Source organism: Agelaius phoeniceus, chromosome 7 (genome assembly GCF_051311805.1).
Source record: "Agelaius phoeniceus isolate bAgePho1 chromosome 7, bAgePho1.hap1, whole genome shotgun sequence".
In the NCBI taxonomy this organism is placed as follows: Eukaryota; Metazoa; Chordata; class Aves; order Passeriformes; family Icteridae; genus Agelaius; species Agelaius phoeniceus.
Window position 1 is genome coordinate 35,001,308 of NC_135271.1, and position 22,312 is coordinate 35,023,619.

The window sequence follows — 22,312 nt, forward strand, 5'->3', positions numbered from 1 at the left end:
GCCACCATGCAGACAGGACCAGGGCCTGGGGGCGTGCCCCAGTTTTCTGGGGTGTCCTGGTGTGCTGAGGCAGCACAGCCTGGCCAGAAGGGGTCCCCAAGGCTGCAAGCCCTGCCTGTGCACATGCTGCTGTGGGCACATCTTCCTATCCCACTGCCCCCAGAGGGGCTCAGCAAACGCAGAGTGGAAATCATAAGGTGGAGATGAGGTTCTGGTGGAAGAAGCAGCCTTAAACAAAAAAAGAGCAAGATGGAGGTCAAAGGAGCAGGCCTGCAGGTATGGGAACCAAAGGCGGCAGGGAGGGACGGGGGCTCTGAGCACATCAGCAGGATCTGGGGAGGCAGCATGTCCCTGGACCTTGCTGCCACCCCTGTACCCATGGGCAGACACTTGCCTCTGTGTGTCCCAGGCTACTGTGCACCTCCAGTTCCCTACACTGTGGGCTGCACCCCACCATGGTGGGGTGGAAGAGGAAAATGCCCATGGTACAATCTGCAAGTGGGCTACTGCACTTCAAGCAGTGGCACAGTGGATACACCCAGCCTCAACCTGGCCACAGCAGAAAGGGACCCCACTCTACATCACCCTCAGGCTGCGTTGCTCCCACCTTCTCACCGAGAACAGGCTGCCTACTGCTCAGAGTCCCCACTCCTCATCGGGGAAGGTGAAGGCAAAGAAAGCCCGGGTGGAGGGAAGGAGATGGCTGCAGGGGTTGGAAGGAGATGGCCCCAGCGCGATGTCCCCTCCGTGCGCTCCCCCTGGCTACTTACACGTGGAGCGAGAGCGCCCGTCCTCGGTACAGGCTGAAGGCGCTGCCGTACGGGTCGCTGGCCACCGACAGGCTATCCTCTGACCCCCAGCTCGTGCCCACCAGATTAGCCCGTGATGCCCGCACCAGCGGCTCCACGCCCAGGTGCCGGACCTCGGCGCCACGCGGGGCCGGCGTGTTTGCTTGCCTTGGGGTTCCCTGCGGCTGCGGCCAGGCAGTGGGACGGAGGTAGGGTCCCCGTGCAGAGAGGCTGGCATCCGTCTCCTTCTCCACCACGGTCTGCTGGCTGCCTGACCAGCTGGAGCGCTCCTCTGCCTGTGACAGGGCCAGCACCGAGGTCGGCGTTGTGTTCATGGAGGCGTCCACAAGGGTGTCAGACCCACCTGAGAGAAGAGGGATGAGCCGAGACTGGGTGCCTGTGGGGACAAGCTCAGCACCCTCCTCAGAGAGGGCTGAACCACCGTGGGGTGTCCCAGCATGTCCTGAGCAGCACCCTGCTGCCTCAAGCCCTCCCCGCTTTGTATGGGTGGATCACAGCTCCTCTCCATGGACACCCCCAAAGCCTGGCCTTGTGGGGAGTCATGGCCAGCAGCCAGCATCAGGGCTCAGTGCCAGCCAGGTGTCCCTGCTCACCCGTGGGGGTGCTGAAGGCCGTCTCATCCTGGAGATCACTGCGCTGTGTCACCTGGGGGTCGCCGGATTCATCCTCACCTGTCTCCGAGTCTGGGGTGGGAGGGGAGAGTAGGGAGTGAGGGTACAGACAGACAGCAGACCACACTGGTACTGCCTGTTGCAGACCCATTGACTTCAGGAGCATGAGAGCTGTGCCCAGGCAGCTCCAGGGCAGGAGGCATGACTGTGACCTGCAGGGACAAGTTGCCAGTAGGGAAAGGCAGGACTAGGAGTGGGAAAGTCCAACAGGGCAAGGGCAGGCAGGAACAGTGTTAGATCATGGGAGAAAGGGAGTCAGTGCCAGCCGTGGGAGCAGAGATGGCAGAGGTGGCACAGGGACAAAAAAGCAGAGCAAGGGGACAGTGGAAGTGACAGAGCAGGGTGGCAGGCTGGGGCACAGGGTCCACTATGGGGACAGTGATGGCATTGGGAAGGCATCTTCCTACCGTAGCTTTGTTTCCTGCAGGAGCGGAAAACTTCGCTTCCATAGGGGCAGCAAGAGAGAGAGAGACATCAACACCCGGTTATCGGCCCGGCCTGCGGAGACGCGGGGGCAGCCGGGGGGGCCTTGTCCCCAGCACCTCCCCACCATGTCTCCACTCTGCATCACAGCCACTGCACACCACTCCAGCGCTGCATACAGACCCTCTCCTCACACACCATCCCACCTGTGAGTGCACAGCACCATTCCCTCCCTGTGCCACAGCCACATCCCACCCAGCAGGACAGCCACCCCCTATCCCTGGAGCTGCTGGCCTCACCGCTGCAGTATCCATACATCCCTCTGTGCCTGCAGGGCATCTCAGCCTGGTGCTGGACTCCTCCAGTCTGTGCCCCAGCTAGGCACTCCTGGGGGTGCTGGAGCACATGGACACGTGTCCATGTGACACAGCCTCCCCCTGGCCATGTACAAGTCCATCCTCTGTCCCACCAGGGCAAGTGCTGTACAATACAGCTGTGCTGCACAGCACAACTGTGGTTGACAAAGACAAAATTCTCAGGGCAGGGCATCACTAAGAGCTGCCCCCCACCGGGCAGGATGTGGCAAGGCCGTTTCAGTATCACCCTAGAGTCCCATTCCAGGAAAACTAGTGCCATGCTAACAGGGAAGGACTGACTTTCCTCCTTGCCACTGCCCAAGCCCTCACAAGCTGCAACAACAACCCCTGCAGTGAGAAACACGTCCCCAGCCCCATCACTGCTCCTCTCCATTGCACTCTCAAGGTGTGTGGGGAGCCACACTGCTTCTCCCCACTCCAAGCCACACCTCTGCAGCCCAGCACACGACCAACTGCTTTGTGCCCTGCTAGTGCATCAGATTTCCAATCCTAGCCACAATAGTGTGGCGGCCCCTGAGCAAGTAGAGCTGCAGAGCCAGGAGCAGACCAGCTGCATGAGGGACACTGTGAGCTCCTGGCTGACTGGGACCCTATTTTGTGGCTGGCAAGATGCAATCCAGCTCTGCCCAGCCTCTGCTTGCAGCATGGTGGTGGGCCCCATCCCGGCACACTCGGGGCAGCGGGGGGAGTCGGGTCCTGGTAACTCAACGCACCATGCGTGAAGCGCCCGAAGCGCCGCGAGTGGCCAGTCTTCTGCAAAGGAAAAGAGAACAGAGCATTACCCATGGCACGGTGATAGGTACCTGCCATGCACTCACACTGCTGCCACACCACACCTCGCACTCACACACACACACACAGCCCCCATCCCAGCACATGCAGCGCCGCTCACACCCACAACCTCTCACACGCACTCTGGCACGACAAATGTCGCCCCACTCACGCCCTCCCACAGGCAGGGCACACCTGCCAGCGCTGACATGCACCCCCGCTGCACACCCACGGGCCCCACAGGCACACGCCCCCGCGCACACGCAGAGATGGATGGCTGTAGGTGGGCACGTGTGGCGCATGCCCAGCCACGCACACTCACACACCTGAGCGCACGCGCGCGTGCACGGAGTCCCCTCGGTGATGGCACTGTGCCCCCCAGCCCTGTGCTCCAGCCCCAGCCCGAGCGTGACAGTGGGGCACCCCAGATGCCCCAGAACTGCTGCCTGCAGCTGGCATAGCCTGCACTGAAGCCTTTGCCTGGGCTGCTACCCAAACGTTCTGCAGCCCCTTCAAAGCCACCCAGCCAGCATGGGGATTTGGCCAGCAAAATGTCTTCCAGGCACTGGCCCAGACTCCGCCATGGCCACTGTCCCAGCACGGGGACAGCATCCTTCTTCCCCTGTGGAGGCCATGCCAGTTGAAGAGGCGCTGCCTGGCAGCAGGGGACCAGCCTGTTGGCACAGGGCTGGAGGCACAGGGGCTGTGCTCACCCATGCCGTCTGCACGGGCAGGTGGGAACCGAGCACGGGCTGGAAGCACCAAGAGCTCCCTGCCAACTTGGCTGCCCTCTGTGCTGCAGCCCAGGCCTGGGCACCTGCGTGCCTGGGAAGGGACCAGCTGAGGGCAGCCTGTCTGCCAGACCCTGTGTGCACTGACGCCATATCCCAGGAAAGCAGAGGGATGGGGTGATCTCCAAGGCAGGCAGGAGTGGGAATGTGGAGTGCAGACAGGCAGGGTTGGGCTGCCAGGACTGAGCATCCTTCCCAGCCAGTCTGGGTGACAGGGTCTCCCCAGGACACTGATGGCCCATGTCCTGTCTCCCCAGTGGGGAGCCCAGGGCTGGACACCCTGCTGTCTCAAAGCCCTTTGCTCCACCAGCCCCTCCTGCCCCACCATCCCTCCAGCTCAAAGCAGGTCATGGACAGCCAGACCCCAGGGACAGCCAGCCACCAGGGATGGACAGCCAAGCATGGCAAGCAGCTAGTTGCCCTTGAAGGGCAACAGGCTCATTTCACAAGCCCCAGAGCTGCTGCCACTGCTGTGGCAGACCCTGCACATGGGCAGCACTCAGGTTCTCACCAACCCTGCTGCCTGCATGCAGTGCTGGCCAGAGGGCAGCGGCTGCACGAGACACATTTGTATTCAGGCTGAGCCAGGCTTCACCTCCCCTTCTCGGCTGACTCTGCCGGTTCTGGCTGGCAGCCCATCTTCCAGGCCAGGGAAAGATGAGTGATTAACTGCACCATCGGCGGATAATTCCCCCATTAAAAAATGAAAATGCAATTGAGTGCCATTATCGGGTACTCTCGTGGCTTCCCCAGGGACAGGCGCCATCGGCTCCCCATCAAATATGGTGAGTGTACCCAGAGAGCTGGGCTGCACTGCCCAGAGCTACAGAGGGGCTGAGCCCCCTCCCCTTCACCTCTCAACAGGTCCCTACAGGATCAGGGCACCCTGAGGGATCAGGGCACCTTGTAGGATCAGGGCACCCCGCAGACTGGACCCATCTCAAGCACAGCACCCACCTGCAGCCCAGTAGGGAGCAAGTGCTGGGTGATGCAGGGTCAGCCCCAGGCCAGGAGATGGAAAGGGGGCAGAAACAGCTCAGGGCTTGGTGTGGGATCAGAGTCTGCACGAAGGGGACAGACAGAGAGTGGGGGTAATCCTCCTCTGTGGGATTTCATTTGCATCTTGGGAAAAGGGGTGGAGGAGCCCCAAGAGCACACTCTGTGCCACCCAGCCTGGAGTAGAGAGAAGAGCTGGCCAGGATCCACCACACCCAGCTTTGGCCCTGCACTACGAGGCAACTGGGTAAGACCTGGAGGTGTTTCCTTCCCCTGTGCCAGGCATGGATCCACCTACCCAGGCTGGAGTCCTGTGCTGACCCAGGCATGGGGCATCTCTCACCATGGCCATGGGGCCTACAGAGACCATGGAGCTTGCCACCACCTAGCACGTGGAGCCCAGCACCACATGGCACTGCTGCCTATTGTGTGAGACAGGCAGACAGGGAGCAGGGATGGAATGAGGTGGGGAGGGAGTGAGTAACTTGCCTGGTGCAGAGAGACAGCGCTGTGGCTGTTGTGATACCCCTCCCGTGCTCAGCCAGCGCTGCAGGACCCTGCCCTGCCACACGGGCAAGCCCCTGGACTTGCTGCCCCCAAATGCAGAAGGGGCATCCAGGCTGTGCAAAGCACCCTGCCCCAGAGGGACCCTCAGCACCTTCTCTCCCTGGGGACCTGTGTCCTATCGTGCATCTCCCACCCCCGGGAAGGTGCTGCGCGTGTCAGCCCCTTCCCGGTCCCCTCTGGGCCAGCAGGCACAGTGACAGCGGGGATGCTGTGCGTCCGCATCGGGCTGGTGTGCCCCGGCGGATTGGGGGCGGGGGGCTTCCTGGAAGTGTGCTCCCCATCCTCCACGCCCCGCGGAGGCCAAGTGACGTCCTTGTTGCTTGCTCGGCAGCGGAGCGAGCGGCGGGCCCGCGAAGGAGCCGTGCCTGTGCCAGGCATGCTCCTGACGCGGAGGGGATGACGCATGCAAAGCCTCCTCTCCGGCTCCGTGACCACCGCCGGCGGGGCTGAGGAGCCATGCACAGCCTCCATTTGCTCCAGAGGGCACAGAGGGAACAGAGGCCCGTGGGGAGAGCCCCGGCGGGGTCCCAGCCCGGGTGTTGGCACGGGAGGCGCTGAGCCCCTGCCCTCTGCCCCTCCTGCCCGGGCTGGCGAGGCCAGGCGAGCAGCCGGCAGCTCTGCAAGCGGGGCTGAAGCTGGCGCTGTGCAAAGCCCTGGGGAGCCCCAGGGGGCAACGGAAGGGCTGGAGGGACACTCCCATCCCCATCCTTATTCGCATCCCAATTCCCGTCTCCATCAGCATCCATTCCCATCCCCAGCCGCTCTCGGCGCTGCCCCCTTCTCCCGGCACCCGCTGGCACGGCAGCCTGGAGCCCTTACCTGGAAACGCTTCTTCACCCAGATCTTCTTCATGCTTCTGCAGAGCCCTGCCGGCCCGGTGACACGGACTCAGGCCCGGCAGGACGGCAGCCCGCTCCCGGCGGGGTCCCCGCTGTCAGCACGCCGCGGCAGCAAGCGATGCTCCGAGCATCCTTCACCGCCGGCAGCCGGGAGCGGCGGAGGGAGAGGAAGGGGCTCGCCAGGTTGGGCTCTCGGGAGGGCTGGAGCTGTGAGCATGAAGCATCACTGGAGTGCTCCTCCCTCCATCCTTCCCCCGCCTGCCTCCGCCTCCGCCTCCCCGCCAGCCCTGGCACACAGTGACAGCGGTGGGGGACAGGCAGGGCACAGGTGGTGGGGGGCGAGGGCCACCGTCGTAAAGGGGAGGGAGGGGGCGTGTCTGAGGCGGGTACGTGGTTTCTCCACCTCTGGCTTTGTCTACACAGGAGCCCCCTGCCAGGCAGTGCAGCTGTACCACTGTCCCCTGTCACCTGTCCATCCTGCCCCACTGCCCAGGACAGGGGCTGCACTCCTCTCTTAGGACACAGCCCCCCCATTACAGCCCCCACATGCAGACCAACTGGGATGGAATCAACACAGCACAGCAGCACCCTGTGTGCTGTCCCCAACGTGCTCTCAAACAGGGCAGACTCAGTGCCACAGCTGGCACAAGCCTGCACGCAGCAGCAGGTTTGCAGTGTGCCATGGCACTGCCCAACCAGGATACAGGCTCACCATCACTCTGCCAGCCTCTGCTCAGTGCCCCACATCCCCCAGGCACTGGTAATGCAGAAGGATCCCCTTGCTCAGACACGGGTGTGGGTCACAGCACAACTGTACATGGACAGGAGCTAATATGGGCACAGTGCTTCCCATCAATTCCCCTGGCAAACCAACAGCCTCCAGTCCCAGTGCTGCTGCCAGGAGAAACCTTGTACCCTGCCCCCCGGGTGCCTCAGGACCCACATGGGTGTGCAGGGCTGGGCTGCTCAGCCCTGTTGTAGCACCACTGCTTTGTGGCTGATGGGGAGACAAGCTGGAGCTGGGAAGGTAGGCTGCTGTCCCTGTGCACGTGGCATGACACACACGAGACCTCCCTTCCTGCAGGGGTGAGGACCCACAGCACAGCTCAGAGCAGGACTCTGTGCCAGGACCGAGCTGGGATGGGGCTCCTGGGATGTGGGCAGAAGCTGTGGGTGGCAGTCCCCACTGAGGCTGGTCAGGGACATTAGGACCTATAAGTGCTCCTGGGGTGCTGGCTCAACCCTGGCACAACCCTGGCACACCTTCCCCAGCTGACCGTCCTGAGCCCTGCTGCCTGTCCCAGTTTTCTGGGTGATGCTACAAATAAGCCAGAGGGGCAGTCCCAGCCTCACAGCCCCAGCAGATCCTGTCTTGCATGCCATGCCCCTCACAGCTCTTGGTGCCCCATAGCTCAATACCTTCCCTCATCAACTCACCAAGCCCTGCAGCATTCACCAGCCCCCTTTCCAGGCCCCTGGAGAGGCTGCCAAGCTCCTGGCCTCTCCTCTGTTTGAGCTGCCCCTTCCCACTGCAGAGCATCCATGGGGACGCTGCTGGAGGCCTCCCCACCCGGCGCTTGTCCCCACGCTGCTCACCTGTCCCCTGGGGAGCCAGCTGCTCCACGAGGAGCTGCTCACAGGCATCATGCTCCCCATGGTGCCTGGCAGCTCTTGGTAGCTTTTCTCTGCTTCCCCTCCCAGCTCATGACTCCAAACGTGAGGCTTTTCATGGCTCCATAATAACTTGCAAATTACCCAGTACAAAAGGAGCTGTTTATACAACATTTCTGTCAGTCCCACAATCCCAGTGATGCTGCGGGGTTTCCGTGGAGACCCTGCATGTCAGACAAGTCCTACAAATGCTACAGCTGGCATTAAGGGAATCTCCTGTCAGAGACAGAGGTCCCTGCTGCCCCCCACCAGCCCTGGCTGGGGACAGAAATGGGTCCCCTTGAGCCAGAGCTAGGTAAAGAGCTGAACTGTGGGGCTCGTGTGTGTGAGGGTACCTGCACCCAGGGCTTCCCTGCAAGGTACTCTCACCCTGTCTGTGCATGCCTGTGGTCCTGCTGCAGACACACAGCCTGCACATTCTTTTCACGCTCAAGTGGGATTAAAATACTCATTAAGGATGCTGGGAAGAAGCACCAAGGCTTGGATGTGTCACACAGTGGTACCAGGGCGAGGGTGCTGTCACCAAAGCGCCCACAAGGACAGCCTCAGGTCTGGCCCCAGGGAGGAACACCTTTGTCCAGCCAAAACACAGCCACTTGTATATCCTCCAACTATCCTATATCTGCTGCCCATTGGTCACAGCTCCTGGCTGTGCACACAGCTGGCTGGGCACACAGCTCTTCCCAGCAACTGTGACTCTGTAGCCATCCCTCAGCAAAAGCTTCAGGAGCGACTCTGGGCTGTCCCAGAGATGCTGAACCTCTGGGAATAGCTGGGTCACCTCCAAGAGGCTGTGCCTATTGCAAGCACCAAAAGTCACTGCAGAAGGTGTCCTACAGGAGGTGATGGTCACCTGCAGCTAGGGCTGCCCTTCTGCCCTGCTCCAGCCCAGAGGCAGCCCCTACCTCCTCTGCAGGTCAGGCACCCAGGACAGAGAATGGCAGCCAGTGCAGCTGTGGCATGGACAAGAAGCAGGCCTGGAGCAGGTGGCCCCACTGCCACCCAGCTCCAGCTTTGCCTGCTGGACACACATCAGCCCCAAGCAAAGCAAACAGCAAACACTCGCTCAAACTGCAGCATTAGTTCCACCATTCCAAGAACCACAGCCCTCCACACCTTGCTGGCCTCCCAACTGCCCTGCACAGGTCCTGACCAGTCCCACAGCTCTGGCCTGGCACCAGCCCCCTGCCCTGGTCCCAGGCAGCAGCCCCTTGTCTCAGTGCTTGAATAATTGATGGCAGTGTGTGCATGCGGCGTCGCGAGTAGGAGGAGGTCTGGCCATGAATCTTTCATGCGTTTGCACCTCCTGGAGCTGCTGGGGATGGTCGGCGGGAGGTGGGGATGTGCTGGGAGCCTGGGTAGGTGGCACCTTCCGTAGCTCTGTCCCCATGGAAGATAAATACAGCAGTGGAATGTCCCTTGTTACCCGGCAGGGCAGCGCCACAGAATCCCTGTGAGCCTGTGGAGGAGCAATGCTGTGCTGTCCCCCCTTTCCCAGGGGCTGGGACACCCCAGTGCCCTCTCCAGCTTTGCCTCCCTTTGCTGCCACAAGAAGGATGCCTGAGCACACAGTGCTCACTGCAGGCAGAGAATGCAGGGATGCAAAGCAGCAATGTGACCTTTGCTCTGGGTGTCTGGACATGGAGCACGATGGCACAAGGCATTCCATCCCTGGCCTGCCAGCCTATCATACCCCCCAGCTGGGAGTGAGGGGCTGCAGGCTGTGGGGGAAAGCAGGCAAGGGTGCAGGCAGCAGGGTGGAAGCAACCAGCCCCTTCCAGCAACCTGGTGTCAGGAGGCAGGAAGGGCAATGGGAGTGATGGCAGCCCTGGAAGGAGGAAGAGGCTGTCGTCCCCTCCTGCAGTCCCGAATATTGGTGCTATATTTACCAACTGCAGGCCTGGGGTTCGGCCTCTTGCCTGTAACACAAGCCCTGCAGGCTGCCAGAATCCGAGGGGATGGCACATTCCTCAGCAAAAATAACCCTCCAGCAGCAGGCGAGAGGGCAGGGGTGGAGGTGACTGACTGGACAGCTGCACTCAACACCCCGCTCACCACCGGGGGCAGACACTCTGACAGACCCGGGGATGGCAATCTGGCACACGTGGGCACCACACCAGACCCCTGCCCAGGTGGATGGGGGCAGAGGTGGGAGCCACTCTGGGGCAGCTGGCATTAAACACAGGCACGGTGCTGCAAACTATGGGACTAAAATTAGGCACTGAGATAAATGGCCAGAGATGCTGAGCCACCAGGGACACTGTCAGCACAGCCATCCCCAGGGGGCTCCATTGCCACCGCCATGCACCATCAGCTGAAAAATTATGCCAACGTCCCCCCACTGTAAGTCCTCACTCAGGACAGGTTTGTGCAGGGCCACCACACACAGGAAGTCTCTGCCCCTTTCCTGCCCCAAATCCAGGCAGGTTCAGGCTGTTTCCTGGACAGAGGGAAGGCTCCGAGACAGTTTGATTGCTGAGTGCAGGTGGAGGCGAATGGAGCAAGGCCCTGCACTGGGAACCCAAGATGGACACATCCAACCTTGAAATGAGAGGCAGCCTGGGTGGGGAGGATCAGGCAGTGCTGGCACAGTGAACGAGGGCTGGGCTCTAAAAGGAGATTAGCTCGGGTTCTTTAGAGGTGATTTAATCCAGTTTGCAGGGAAAAAATTCAGGAGATGCAGCTGAGAGGTGATAAAGGCTTTAGCAAGTCCAGGAGCAATGGAGCTGTGGTAGGGGCCAGGGCAGTCTGGAAGGATCTGGAGGCTCCCTGGGTGAACCTGGGAAGCCCCTGGTCCAGCCTGGTGCTGGTGTGAGAAGGGTCAATGCACTCTGCCTGCACCTATGGAGCTGGGGCACTAGGAAGAGCCTGCAGCAGGACAGGGGCAGTGCAGTGGGGCATGGGGGGGACAGCGTGGCACAGATGGTGTGCCCGTGATAGCCCCTGCACCAGCCTGGCCAGCCCCACACATGCTCTCCCCACTCCCCTCAGTGAGCACTGACGCACTCAGGGAACCTGGGAGAAGAGCAGGAGAAATCATTAGTGGGGTGGAGCGACAGATTCAGGGCAAGAGATTAGAGAAGCTAAATCGGGCTTGTGTGAGCGAGGGGGACTGCTGAGCTGGTGCAGGAGGAGCTCCCCAGGTTGAGTACAGAGACAGGCAGCATGGAGCCCCCCGGGCCACCAGCAGGGACCTGAGCCACCCTGGGGAGAGCCAGTGCTGGCCCCACAGAGATCTTCAGCCTGGCAGTGCACCAGGGAGAAAAGGGGCTCTGTGCCCACCAGAGACCACTACCAGAGAGAGGCAGATGGAGCCAGGACTCCACAACACCTCCAGACACACAGAACCAGGACCCCAAGTCCAGAGAAAGAGCTGATCTTGCCAACGGAGCAAGGACATTCCAATACCTCCAGACACAGGGGCCTGGGATGCCAAGTCCAGAGAAACATTTTATCCTGCCTGGGGACCCTGTACCCATCCCTTTTGCCCTAGAAGTGGCTGATGACCTAAGTCAGAGTGCCCCAGGGAACAAGGATGGGGTGTCCCTTCCCAGTACAAGGATGGCAGAGCTATGAGTGGAACTTCTGTGATCCCTGGAGACCTGTCCAGCACCTGGCAGGATGTGGCACTCTCTTGGCACTGCCACAGCACACCACAAAGACAGCTCTGTGCCACCACAGTGACAAAGCCACACCAGGGGCTGTCCTGCTCCTCGCTCAACCCAGTGCCCCAGAGGCTGCACAGCTCCAGAGGTGTCTCTGGCCCAGGGATGCCTTTTTGGGAGGCTGTTTGCTCAATGGTGGTGCATCCATGGCCAAGAGCCTGCTGGGAGGAATGCCCAAGGCAGGGTGACATTCACACTGCAGGTTAGGCAATCCTGGCTGCTCAGTCCCTCCCTCAGCTGCCCCAGAAAGGCGGTGGTGAGGGCTGGCTGCTGGGAATTGGGAGCAGGGACGAGTGCGTCAGCACAACGGGAACGGGCACCTGGGGAAATCAGACTGTGCTGCTGCTGGGCAGCACCAGTGGGGCCCAGGCTGGTGTAGCCATGGAGAGGTGCAGCTGCACACCAGAGCATGGAAACAGGGTGACCCAGCTGCTGTCTGCCCAGGACAGTGCATGTCTCCCATTCTGCACACACTTCACCCCACACCCAACTGCACCAAAGGTGCACGGTCCCCAAGGGACCACTGTGTGATGCACAGTGACTCCACACAGGCTCACTGCAGGGCAGAACCCCTGCTGCATGCTCCTCTGCTCCTCCTGCTACCCCGCCAGGCTCCTGACCTGCACACAAACCTTCCTCCATCCTCCAAACACCACTTCTCCAGGCTCCTGCCTCAGTGCTCCCCTTCAGCATTGTGATGGCTCCTCCTGACCTGCCACAGTCATCCAGCCCCCTGCTCAAGGTGCAGCATCTCTGGTGTGCCTCCTGTGCTGCAGAGTGCCAGTGCAGCTCCTTCCCTGGAGCCTCAGGGCTCAGTGCTGCTTCCCTCAGTCCCATCCTCACTGTCCCTTGCAGACAGCACATCTCACATCTCAGAGCAGCACCACCCGCCTCCACACTGCCCAACACTCAGGCCTTCAGTGTCCTAGGGAGGGGGCATCCATCCTCCACGAGGAAGAACTTGTTCACCAAAAGGGTTGTCAAGCACTGTGACAGAATGATCAGGGAAGTGGTGGAGTCACCATCACTGGAGCTATTCAGGAAACACATGAATGTGGCACTTAGGGACATGGTTTAACAGTAGGCTTGGCAGTGCTGGGTTAAGGGTTGGATTGATCATCTTAGAGGTCTTTTCCAACATAAATAACTCTATGATTGCATGATTCCACGGTGATGAGGCAGAGGGGGCTGAGTCCCAAACCTGCAGGATGGAGCCCACCCATGGAAGGGCAGCACTCTCCACACACTCCCTCTCTGACTGCCACGCCCAGGGGTGATGATGATGAGCAGAGGGGCTGCCACTGGGATGAGCAAATGCTTGTTAATTTGCCTTGGCTAATTAACTACCAGGTCTCATACATCGAAGCGCACAAGCTCCACCTACTTGCCAGCCCCACCTCTCACATTAGGCTCCTCCTCCTAGCCCCACTGGCGTTCCAGTTTACCCAGTGCATTTCCAATGCCTGGTAAAGCTGTTATGGTGAGCCTGCGGGAGTTCTGCCCGTGGGCAGCTGGTGGGGGGTGCTGGGACCGTGTTGGTGGCTCTGGTGGGTGGTACCACCAGTACCATGTGCCCAATCCTCATCTCTCTCTCTCTTCTCTCTCTTTTCTCTCTCTCTCCTCCTGCCCCGAGCAGGCTTGGCATCACATGCTCCCAACACCTCTGTGCCCAGTCCTGGCACCCAGACTGGCCTGGCAGCGGGTACTGCACCCACATGCTCGCACCAGGCTGGAGAGCCACCCCAGCCGGCAGCAGGGTGGACACAGCAAAGCCCAGCAGCCCTGTCTGGCCCCAGGGCATGCACTGCAGCAAGAGCCTGCAAACACTGCTGCCACTCTCAGCAAACCTGTGCCAAGGTCTGTGCCAGCACTGCTGCCGTGCTGGTGGCCACGTCACCCTTACCTTCCATGTCCATGATGGCCAGCACAGCACTGGTCATGGCCTCTCCCTGCTCATTCTCAGCGACGCACGTGTACACACCGGCATCCTCCTTCTTGCTGTCCCGGATCCAGAGGGTGCCATACTCCTCCCCACCCTGGGCCAGCTGCTCCTCGTTTCGGTACCAGCGGAGGCTGGGCCGGGGGTTGCCCACCACCACCACTCGCAGCCGGATGTCACAGCCGGTGCCGATCGCTGCATTCTTCAGTTTCCTCACAAAGCTCGGCGCTGCCAGGCGAGCTGAGCCCTCCTGGGCCGGCCCCGGCTCTGCTGTGACCTTGGCGCGCTTCGGGGGGATGCCGGGGCTCGGCGGGGCCGCCCGAGGCTCCCCGGCAGCCCTGCTGGTGCCGCTGCGCCCCTGTGCCCGGTGCATGGTCTGCAGCTCCCCCAGCACCGCCCGCCGCCCCTGTCACCCCAAACCCGCACGTTGTGCCCTTCTTCTCCCCCTGCCTGCAGTCTGGGGGCGCCGGGTGCCTGACTGGGGCGCTGGGGCAGTGGCGACCCCCCCCAGTCCGAATGCCCTCCGGTGCGGTGCCTCCCCCCACAGGCTGCAGCCCCAGAGGTCGCAGCGCTGTGGGCAAGCGAGGGACTATATTTAGGCTGGGACTCGCGTTCCTGCTCGCCCAGCCGCCCCTCACCAAGCGCCCGGTGCAGCGTGGCGCTCACACCCCGCGCTCTGCTGCAGCCCCACGCCCGCCCAGCGCCTCGGCACCTGCTCCTCGCCGGCCCGGTGCGAGTCCCGCGGGTGCTGCCCGCTCGCTGCGCCGTCCCCGTGCCGGGGCCGTGGCGTCCCCCCCCTCACCCGGCCCGTCCCGCAGCCCCCGGCGAGCTGCGCTCCCTCTGCCCCCTCTCCTGAAGTGGCAGCTGCCTCTGATATGTCACATTCCTTGGCTGGGCTCCCCCTCTCTGCGCCTGCTGCCCCGTCCCTGCAGCCCAGCTCCACTTGCAAAGATAGAAAAGGGCCAGCACCTTTCCATATTAGCTGAGAGGCTCGGGGGGGACCCAGCCTTCCTCCCCCGCTTCCCCTTCTCCGGCAGTGTCATTGGATCGGGGCAGAGAGAGACCCTGACGGCATGTGGAGGGAAAGGACACCGTCATGCTTCCTGCATCGCAAGACCCGGGGCAGGAGCCAGCCCTTCAGGGCCCCTTAGCTCCGATCCCAGCAGACAGCAGAGCTGGGGCTCCCAGCATCCCTGACCACCACAATCCTCCCTGCCCGGAAGGTTGCAAACACAGCATGACTCCAATTCTCTCACTGAGCCCCTGCCTCTGCCCTGGGCACTGTGGTTCCTGCCAGCCCTGCTGGAGCTGCTCGGCCTCAGGGCATCCTGTGGGAGCTACCACACGGCGGGCTCCGGGCAGCCAGCAGTCAGGCACGGTCTGTGCCAGGTGCTGCCAGGCCATCCCTGGGCATGGCAGGGCTTCCCCATCTCCTGGAGCCTCGGCAGCCTCGGCACCTGGCCCCAGCCGCCGCGCCAGGGGCTGTAAATCTGCGTGAGCAGGAGGCCAGCCACATGACACGGCGCTTCCCAGCTGCAGGCCAGCCCCGGCAGCTCTGGCACAGCCCACTGCCACCAGCCTAAGGGTGCCAGCATCAGTGGAGAGCATCACTGGCAAGGAGGAAATCCCAGGATTTCCCAGCTTGGATGGCTGGGGCACAGTGGAGTGGGATTGGGATGCCTTGCTAGACCCACAGGCTGGCTGCAGAGTGGTGGAGCCAGCCCCAGAAGAGGCCTGGGGGCCTCTTCCCTGCCCTGCAGGCAAAGGAATGTTTGTCCCCAGCCTGCCCCCAGGGGCTGAACTCTGGCACAGCCAGATGGGCCGGCAGCGAGGGAGATGTCATCCCAACCCAAGTAAGCCTGGGGACTGTCCACGATGTCACAGGGCCACCTGCTGGAGATATCCCTTGAGATCCAACCTCCCAGCTGGGGTTTGCCACGCTGGCCTCTCCATCAGGGACACCCCCAGACCATTCCCCACTGCTGGCAGTAGCACATGCCTTGTCCCTTAAGCATCACCCTGTGCCAAGCCCACTGCCCCCCTGGCATCTGCTGCTGGCAGACTTCTGTGGACCCTCCAACATCTCCCAGGGCAGAGCAATCCTGAATTGCTCTCCCACATGGGATGCTCAGCTCTGGGCTCCACTGCAGCATCTCCGATTGCTGGGATGAAGGAGCTGAAGCCGAAATGCCCACAACCTGAGCACAGGGAGAGGGCATGTGTGTTGGGATGAAGAGAGATATGGTGTTGGCAGGCTGAGGCTGGAGGCTGAGCCTGGGATGCAAGCACAGGGTGGTGGGTCTGATGCTCACAGGGTGCAGGGGTGTAGGACACTTAGGAATGAGGATGGCTCTGCTTGCAGGTTGGTGACACTTGGAGGGGCTTGAAAAAGTCCCAGGCAGATGTGGATTTGGGTAGGTTCCAGGTTGGGGTAAAAAAGGAGGTGGCTGTGGAGCTGAGAGCCACCAGGACATGGTATGTGACCCTGGGTGTGTGAGGGAGATACAGGACCATCACCCAGAGCCCCTTTGAACCTGCTCAGGGCTTAGCTGTCACTGTTCCCTGTCCCAGCAGGACTTTCCCACCCAGTGCAACTGGGAAACCCACCACCCCAGGCAGCAAAATGCTCAAGAACCGTCAGTGTGAGAGACACACACCTTTTGGGGGGCCCAGCAGCCTAGGGAGGAGACAGCCCGAAGAGCTGCTGGCTCGTCCATCCACCTGGCCCCTGTGATGCCTCCCCAAGGTGCTGCCTCCCCACCACCCCACCCCCTCTCTGCCCCAGAGATGGACTGAGACCACAGGGTGATGCTCCGCTGTTTATTTCAGCCGCCTGAAGAGTCTCATACACGTGGTGGGGTGGGGGTGCATTGGGGCAAGGGTTGGGGATGCCTGCCCTGGCCCCCCGGGCCTCTCTCCGGCTCCTCTCATCCTCTCCCCCCTCTCTCCCATTCACTCACTCCTCCTCTCTCCTGTGTCCACCTACGGGTACCCTCTCGGCTGATGAGCCTGGCCCCACGGTGCAGCCTCCTGCTGCTGGGGGTCCCCGCCACGGGGAGGGGCGGGCACTGCCCTCCTCTGCCCCACGGGGCTGCCTCTGGGGCCGGGGGAGCGAGGGGCCCGAGCCCCCCTGGGCTGGGGGGACACACAGGCTGGGCCCCTCTCTCTGAGCTGGGCAGAGAATAGGGGGCTCAGCCCAGACCATGCCTAGCTTCTCCCCATCCCTAGCATCGCCGCCCTGCACCTGGAGAAGTGCCAGCTCCGGGGCGGCCGGCGGTGCCGGTGGAGGGGCATGAGTCCCAAGCCTGTGCCCAGGGTGGGAAGGGGACTCTGGGGGGATCCAGAACCCGCTGCTGGGACCGTCCGGCTCTCCGTGGAGCTGGCCCAGGCCACCACCTGCTCCCCCCAGCCCCTGCCACCTGTCCCGTCCCTCCCTCCTGCCGCCCCCCGGCCCCGGCCTGATCCTGACGCTGGCGTTGCTGCTGCGAAGCTGCGAAAGCAGAGCGAGCCTTTAGAAGCCGGAGGAGAGAGCCCAGGGGGTGCGGGGGGCCCAGAGGCAGCTGCATGGGGGAGACTCCTCAGGCAGTGCCGGGGGAGCGCCGAGAGGCGAGCTGGGGGGCAGGAGGGGGGCATGGCGGAGGGACGGAGGCAGGGACAGAAGGTGCCGGTGGGCTGCTGGCGCAGCCTCCTCTACAGCACTTCATGCTGCTGCTGAGTCGCCTCACTCACCACCTGTGGGAGAGAGGCACCGTGAGAGGCCATGCCGTGTCACAGCAGAGCCCTGGGTGTGGGAGCAGGCGCTGCCCTCGGTCCCCTGCCTCGCCAGCACCCTCCAGAGCCACCCTGCGCTCACCTCCCCATCACGGGTCTCGATGGTTTTGATCATCACGGTCTTTTTGGTGTGCACCTCGGAGCCCCGCTGCTCTGGGCTGGTCTCTGTAGGGGGAGGACACAGAGGATGGCACCACAGGGACGTGTGGCATGGGGACACAACCGTGGGGCTGGAGTCACCGAGGAGCTTCAGCAGCTTTGGTTTAACCCCCCCTCAGCTCACAGCAACACCCTAATAAGTGCCCCCATACCAGGGGCTCTGTGTGGCACCTGTGTGTCCCCAGCCTGCCAGCCGGGCTACAACCTCCCAGGAGGGACATATGCCCCAAAAGTGGGGAACACGGGGGACTCATCCCAGGTCCTCCTCCTCATGGAGTGAGACTCACCTCGGAAATTGAGTGCAGAAGCGAATGTCTGGTGCATGGGAATGCTGATCCTGTGGGAAAACAGAGGGGAAAGCTTAGTTCCAGCCAGCCCTAGCCCTCAGGTGTGTCCTCATAAAGTTGGACCTCCAAAAAACCGCTGACCCTGCAGGTCTCCCCAGCTTCTCCTGCCCCCTTCCACTCACCGGTTCTCCTCTCCCTCCAGCAGCTTGCGGTATGTGGCGATCTCCACATCCAGGGCCATCTTGACGTTGAGCAGGTCCTGGTACTCACGCAGGTGCCGGGCCATCTCATCCTTCAGGTGCCGGATCTCCTCCTCCAGGCGGGCAATGGTGTCCTGGTACCCGCCGGCCTCCCCTGCAAAGCGCTCCTCCATCTCCCGCATCTGCCGCATCAGCGAGTCATTCTGGGGAGATGGGGGTGCTCGGTGAGACGGGGGAACCAGAGGAGACAGGGGTCACCTGGGGTGGGAACTGGGGATGCCAGGGCATTCTGGGAAGAGCTCTGGTCAGCCCTGGGCTGGGTTCAGCTCATGTGGGACCATGATGAGTGACTGTAACCCTCGACCTGCCCAGCACTAGGCACCAGGGACTCACGGGGGCAAGATGGGCATGTACTGGGCAACCCCAGCACTCTGGTGCCCAAATCCCCCAGCAAAGCCATCCTACCCCAGCAAAAGGGCACAGAGAGCTGCAGAAGCACTGGATGGCTGCCTGGGGGTGGCACTGGTGCCTGCTGGCTGGGTCCTGCAACCATGACTGTGCCAGAATGGGACTGTTGTGCCCTGTTTGTTTGCAACCACCTTGCCAACCTGCAACCAGACACCCTGAGCCCTGCGCCCGCCTGCCTGGAGCCTCCCAGGCTGGGTCACATTTTACAATCTGCACTTTGATTCCAAGACTCGGCCAAAACACTTTGGAGGAGCCCAGGCCACTGCTGGGGGAGGTGCAGCCCAAATGTGGGTACAAGACCCCCTGCGGCAGCAACTCAGAGAGCTGGGAAGAGCCCCCCACCCCAGAGATGTCCCTGAGCAGCCTTGGAGCAGCAGGTCCCTGCAGGGAAGCTGGGGATTTCTCAGTGCTGCCCTTAGCTCACCGTGCCCTTGAGGGCATCAATCTCGCAGGTGTAGGACTGGATCTGGTGCCGGTACTCCAGCATCTCCTGTTTGGCCTGCCTCAGCGCATCGTTGTTCTTGTTGGCCGCCTGTGTCAGGTCAGACACCTGGGGACAGAGCACCTGGGGTCAGTGGGGATGGCCCCGAGGTGGAGCCCGCAGCGCTGGGGCCAGCCGGAGCCCGCTGCCTCCCGCACCTTGGACTTGTACCACTCCTCAGCCTCGGCGATGTTCTTGGCAGCAATGCTCTCATACTGAGCACGGATGTCCCGCAGCGCAGCCGTCAAATCAGGCTTGGAGATGTCCATCTCCACCTGGATGTGCTGCTCTTGCAGCTGTGCCTGCAGCTCCCGGATTTCCTGCGTGGACAAGGCGACATCTCAGGGCACCCACTCCATTTTCACCACCCCGTGAGTGCCATTGGAAAAGGGGGCCACTTCTGACCTACCTCTTCATGCACCTTCTTGAGGAAGGCGATCTCCTCCTGCAGGGACTCGATCCGTCTTTCCAGGTCAATGCGTGCTAGTGTGGCTGCATCCACATCCTGGGAGGGACACAGAATGAGGGATAGTGAGGGGTGGCAGGGAGAGCACGAGGGCTGGAAGGTGCAAAGCTGTGTCCAGGACTCTGCCCTGGTGCTGGGGGGAGACTGGGGTGGGAGGGAGGGTAGGGTTCCCATGCCACACTTAAGGGGACAGGTACTCACAGCTCTGAATGCAGCGAGGTTGTTCTCAGCCTCCTCCTTCAGCTGGATCTCCTCTTGCAGCCTGTAGGCAGAGAAGGGAGACTAGGGGGATCTGGAGGGAGCTCCCTCCCTCCGTGTTAATGTCCCCGGGAGCTGTCCTTAAGCCCAGCATGGCCCGGTAGGAAGAAAACAGATTGTCCTGTGTTCCCGGCAGGCAGCAGGGGACTGGCGGGGGGCCAGGGGCTCTTCCTCCCATTCCCTATTATAGTCAACGCCAGAGAGATCACAAAGACATGAGGTCAGCTCAGTGCCACGCACACTGCCCCAGCCCTTATAGGGGAGAGTGACCAGCAGCTGGGGGGACAGAGCGCAGGATCCGACATAGGGAGTCCAAGAGATGGCCACCAGCTGAGCTATCCCAGGGAGAGCAGCAGCACAGACAGGTTTCAGCAATGCTCTGGGATGGGATGTGAGGTGGGGACTGCTGTGGGGGAGGCACAGGTCAGGGCTGGACATTCAGGCTTGTGTCAAGGAAGGGATCAGTAACACAGGCTGCATGTCAGTGGAAAGGCAGCGGGGAGGAGATGGAGGCGCCCAGGTGGTGCTGGCACATGGGGTGGCAGAAACCCAACACCCGTTTGTTCTGGGCCCTGCTCCTCCCCTGTCACTGAGAGTTCCTCCATGCCACCCTCCTCCAGCTCCCCAGCAACAGGGAGGACCCCAGCGCTGGCCGCCTGTGGTGGTGGCTGGGGTTACAGAAAGGGGCAGCAGGCTGTGTCACCCCGAGGGAATGGTGTCCCCAGGGCACAGGGTCCAGGAGGGAAGGTGCAGACCATCATCAGAACACACAGCTCCCCTTGAGTATCTGCCCCTACTGCCAGGTTCCCCACGCTCATCAGTCCCTGGGGGTTCCCTCAGCCTGGCCACCCTTGTGAATAATCCCCACTCTCTTCCCCAGCACCAGCCAAGTCCACAGCATTGCTGGAGTGTCCCACTGCTCACAGGGCACCATGGACACTCACGGCAGGCCTGGAGCATCCCTGGCCTGGCCTGTGGAAGTGCAGCTGCTTCCTCCCCGCCCTCCTTCACATCTGGAGCTGATAGAGCACCTTCCCTGGGTCACCCATCTCCTCACTTCTGCCTGCCTGCATCTGTCTGTCCATCCATCCCACAGAGCTCAGCCCTCCCGTGGGCCCAGCAGCCCTGTGTGAGCAGAGATGTGTTTGTGAGCACAGATGGGCACCCCGGGGTGAGGTGCACTTTGATCTCCCAGTCCTGTGTTGTCACAGCCCGGCTTCAGCCTCACTGCAGGGGACAGCACAGGGGACACCCCTGCTCTGGGAGCCACTCTCCCCTCCGGGTGCTGCCCAGAAAGTGGTCAATGGGGAGAGAGTACTGGAGTCATGGTGGGCTCTGAGCACAAGGCACGAGGGTGGCAGAAAGCACCTGAAGAGATGCCTGGGCAACTCAGCTCCCACCCACCCCTAGGGATGGAGATGCACGGATGGATGCCCACAGGGACTCTCCAGGGCCCCCCTACTCACTTCTGCTTGAGCTTCTGCAGGTCATCGAGCAGGTTGTCACGCTCAACCTCCACACGAGCCCTCTGGCTGGTGAGCACGTCGATCTGGCGCCGGAGCTCCCGCAGCTCCTCCTCGTACATCTCGGCCACGCGGGTGGGCTCCTTGCCCCGCAGGCGGTTCACCTCGGCCACCATGAGCGCGTTCTGCTGCTCCAAGAAGCGCACCTTCTCGATGTAGTTGGCGAAACGGTCATTGAGCTCCTGCAGCTCCACCTTCTCGTTGGTGCGGGTCTGGAGGAACTCCTGGTTCATGGCATCGGCCAGGCTGAAGTCCAGCAGCTCCCCGGAGCCCTGGTAGGCGCTTTGGTAGGTGCGCAGGGGCGTCACGCGGGTGGTGCGGAAGGTGGACAGGCTGGGCACGGCCGAGGTGCGGGACACCTGGTAGACGCGGGAGGTGACGGAGCTGCCGCTGCTGCCCTTGCTCCCGAAGGAGGCTCGGGGGAACACCGGGGAGCCGCCGAAGGTGCGGCGGTAGGAAGAGACCCGCTGGCTGGAGGAGTAGGACTGGCTCATGGTGGCGGCGTGGGGAGGCGAGGCCGGAGCAGGGAGCAGGCAGAGGGCTGGCGAGCGGCCGGCACAGCTCGGAGAGGCGTCGGGAGGGGACCGCGCGCCGCTATTTGTATCCTGCTGACATCCCCGCCCCTCCTGCCGCCGGGCAGCTGCGGGATGCTGCCGGGGGGAGAGGGCCGGCAGCCCCCGCCCACTGCCCCTCACCTGCGCGCACCCCCCGGCGGACGAGGAGCCCCGGGCACCCCCCGAGCTCCCTGGGAGGCTCTTCTTGCCCCGTCCCTGGGGGTGCGAGGGGAGGAAGTGGGGCAGACTGGTGGTGAACCCCCTATCGGGATGTAGGGCCACCCAAAGGGGGCCCGGACAGACAGACAGAGAGCTTAGGCTGACGTCATGAAAGGAAAGAAGGGAACCTTCACAGCATCACTTGACCCCCTTGAGCCGAACCCCATGCCATGTAGCTGTGGTCCCCAAATTGGTCTTGAGCACCCCAAATGGCCCTGATGATGCCCTGACCCACCCCCTGGCAAGAGCACCAGGCTCAGGTCTCCATGTGGGGCCAGACTCCCTTCCAGAGAGTGAGCAAGGAAGGGCCTGGAGAGGGGCTGATGTGGGGGCACCCCTGCCCTGAGTGTGCTTGTACTGACCCACCACCTAAACCCTCTTTCTGACAGGGGGGGCTGAGCACTGGC

At 62.3% G+C, this 22,312-nt stretch overlaps 2 protein-coding genes across 9 annotated transcripts in view; both read right to left on the reverse strand.

The window, feature by feature from the left end:
• The window catches only part of SPEG (striated muscle enriched protein kinase), a 31,888-nt gene extending 23,878 nt beyond the window's left edge, over positions 1–8,010 (reverse strand). For 2 of the 8 annotated variants that reach the window (XM_077181534.1, XM_077181533.1), the window contains exons 1-4: positions 2,994–7,811; positions 1,888–1,917; positions 1,403–1,492; positions 957–1,152 (exon numbers count right to left, since the gene is read on the reverse strand). In XM_077181534.1, the coding sequence (XP_077037649.1) occupies positions 957–1,152; positions 1,403–1,492; positions 1,888–1,917; positions 2,994–3,090 (413 nt within the window). In that variant the 5' untranslated portion in view covers positions 3,091–7,811. Of the gene's footprint in view, positions 1–770; positions 1,153–1,402; positions 1,493–1,887; positions 1,918–2,993; positions 7,812–7,840 lie in introns of those variants that run through there. The other 6 variants (XM_077181531.1, XM_077181529.1, XM_077181530.1 and 3 more) reach the window with 5 other exon arrangements.
• Positions 8,011–16,325: 8,315 nt separating this feature from the next.
• Positions 16,326–21,689, reverse strand: DES (desmin). The gene is made up of 9 exons (XM_054636404.2): positions 21,076–21,689; positions 19,553–19,613; positions 19,295–19,390; positions 19,044–19,205; positions 18,829–18,954; positions 17,919–18,139; positions 17,737–17,786; positions 17,373–17,455; positions 16,326–17,251 (listed from the first exon to the last, which is right to left on the reverse strand). The coding sequence occupies exons 1-9, from the start codon at positions 21,624–21,626 to the stop codon at positions 17,210–17,212; spliced, it is 1,392 nt and encodes a 463-aa protein (XP_054492379.1). The 5' UTR covers positions 21,627–21,689; the 3' UTR covers positions 16,326–17,209.
• Positions 21,690–22,312: the final 623 nt, after the last annotated feature.

Excerpts from the sequence above, each read along its gene's own strand:
- DES (XM_054636404.2), bottom strand. The coding sequence starts at position 21,626 with ATGAGCCAGTCCTACTCCTCCAGCCAGCGGGTCTCTTCCTACCGCCGC. Across the intron at positions 17,456-17,736 it reads TTCTGCACTCAATTTCCGAG|AGACCAGCCCAGAGCAGCGG; the intron begins GTGAGTCTCACT and ends CTCCCCCTACAG. Across the intron at positions 17,252-17,372 it reads TCGAGACCCGTGATGGGGAG|GTGGTGAGTGAGGCGACTCA; the intron begins GTGAGCGCAGGG and ends TCTCTCCCACAG.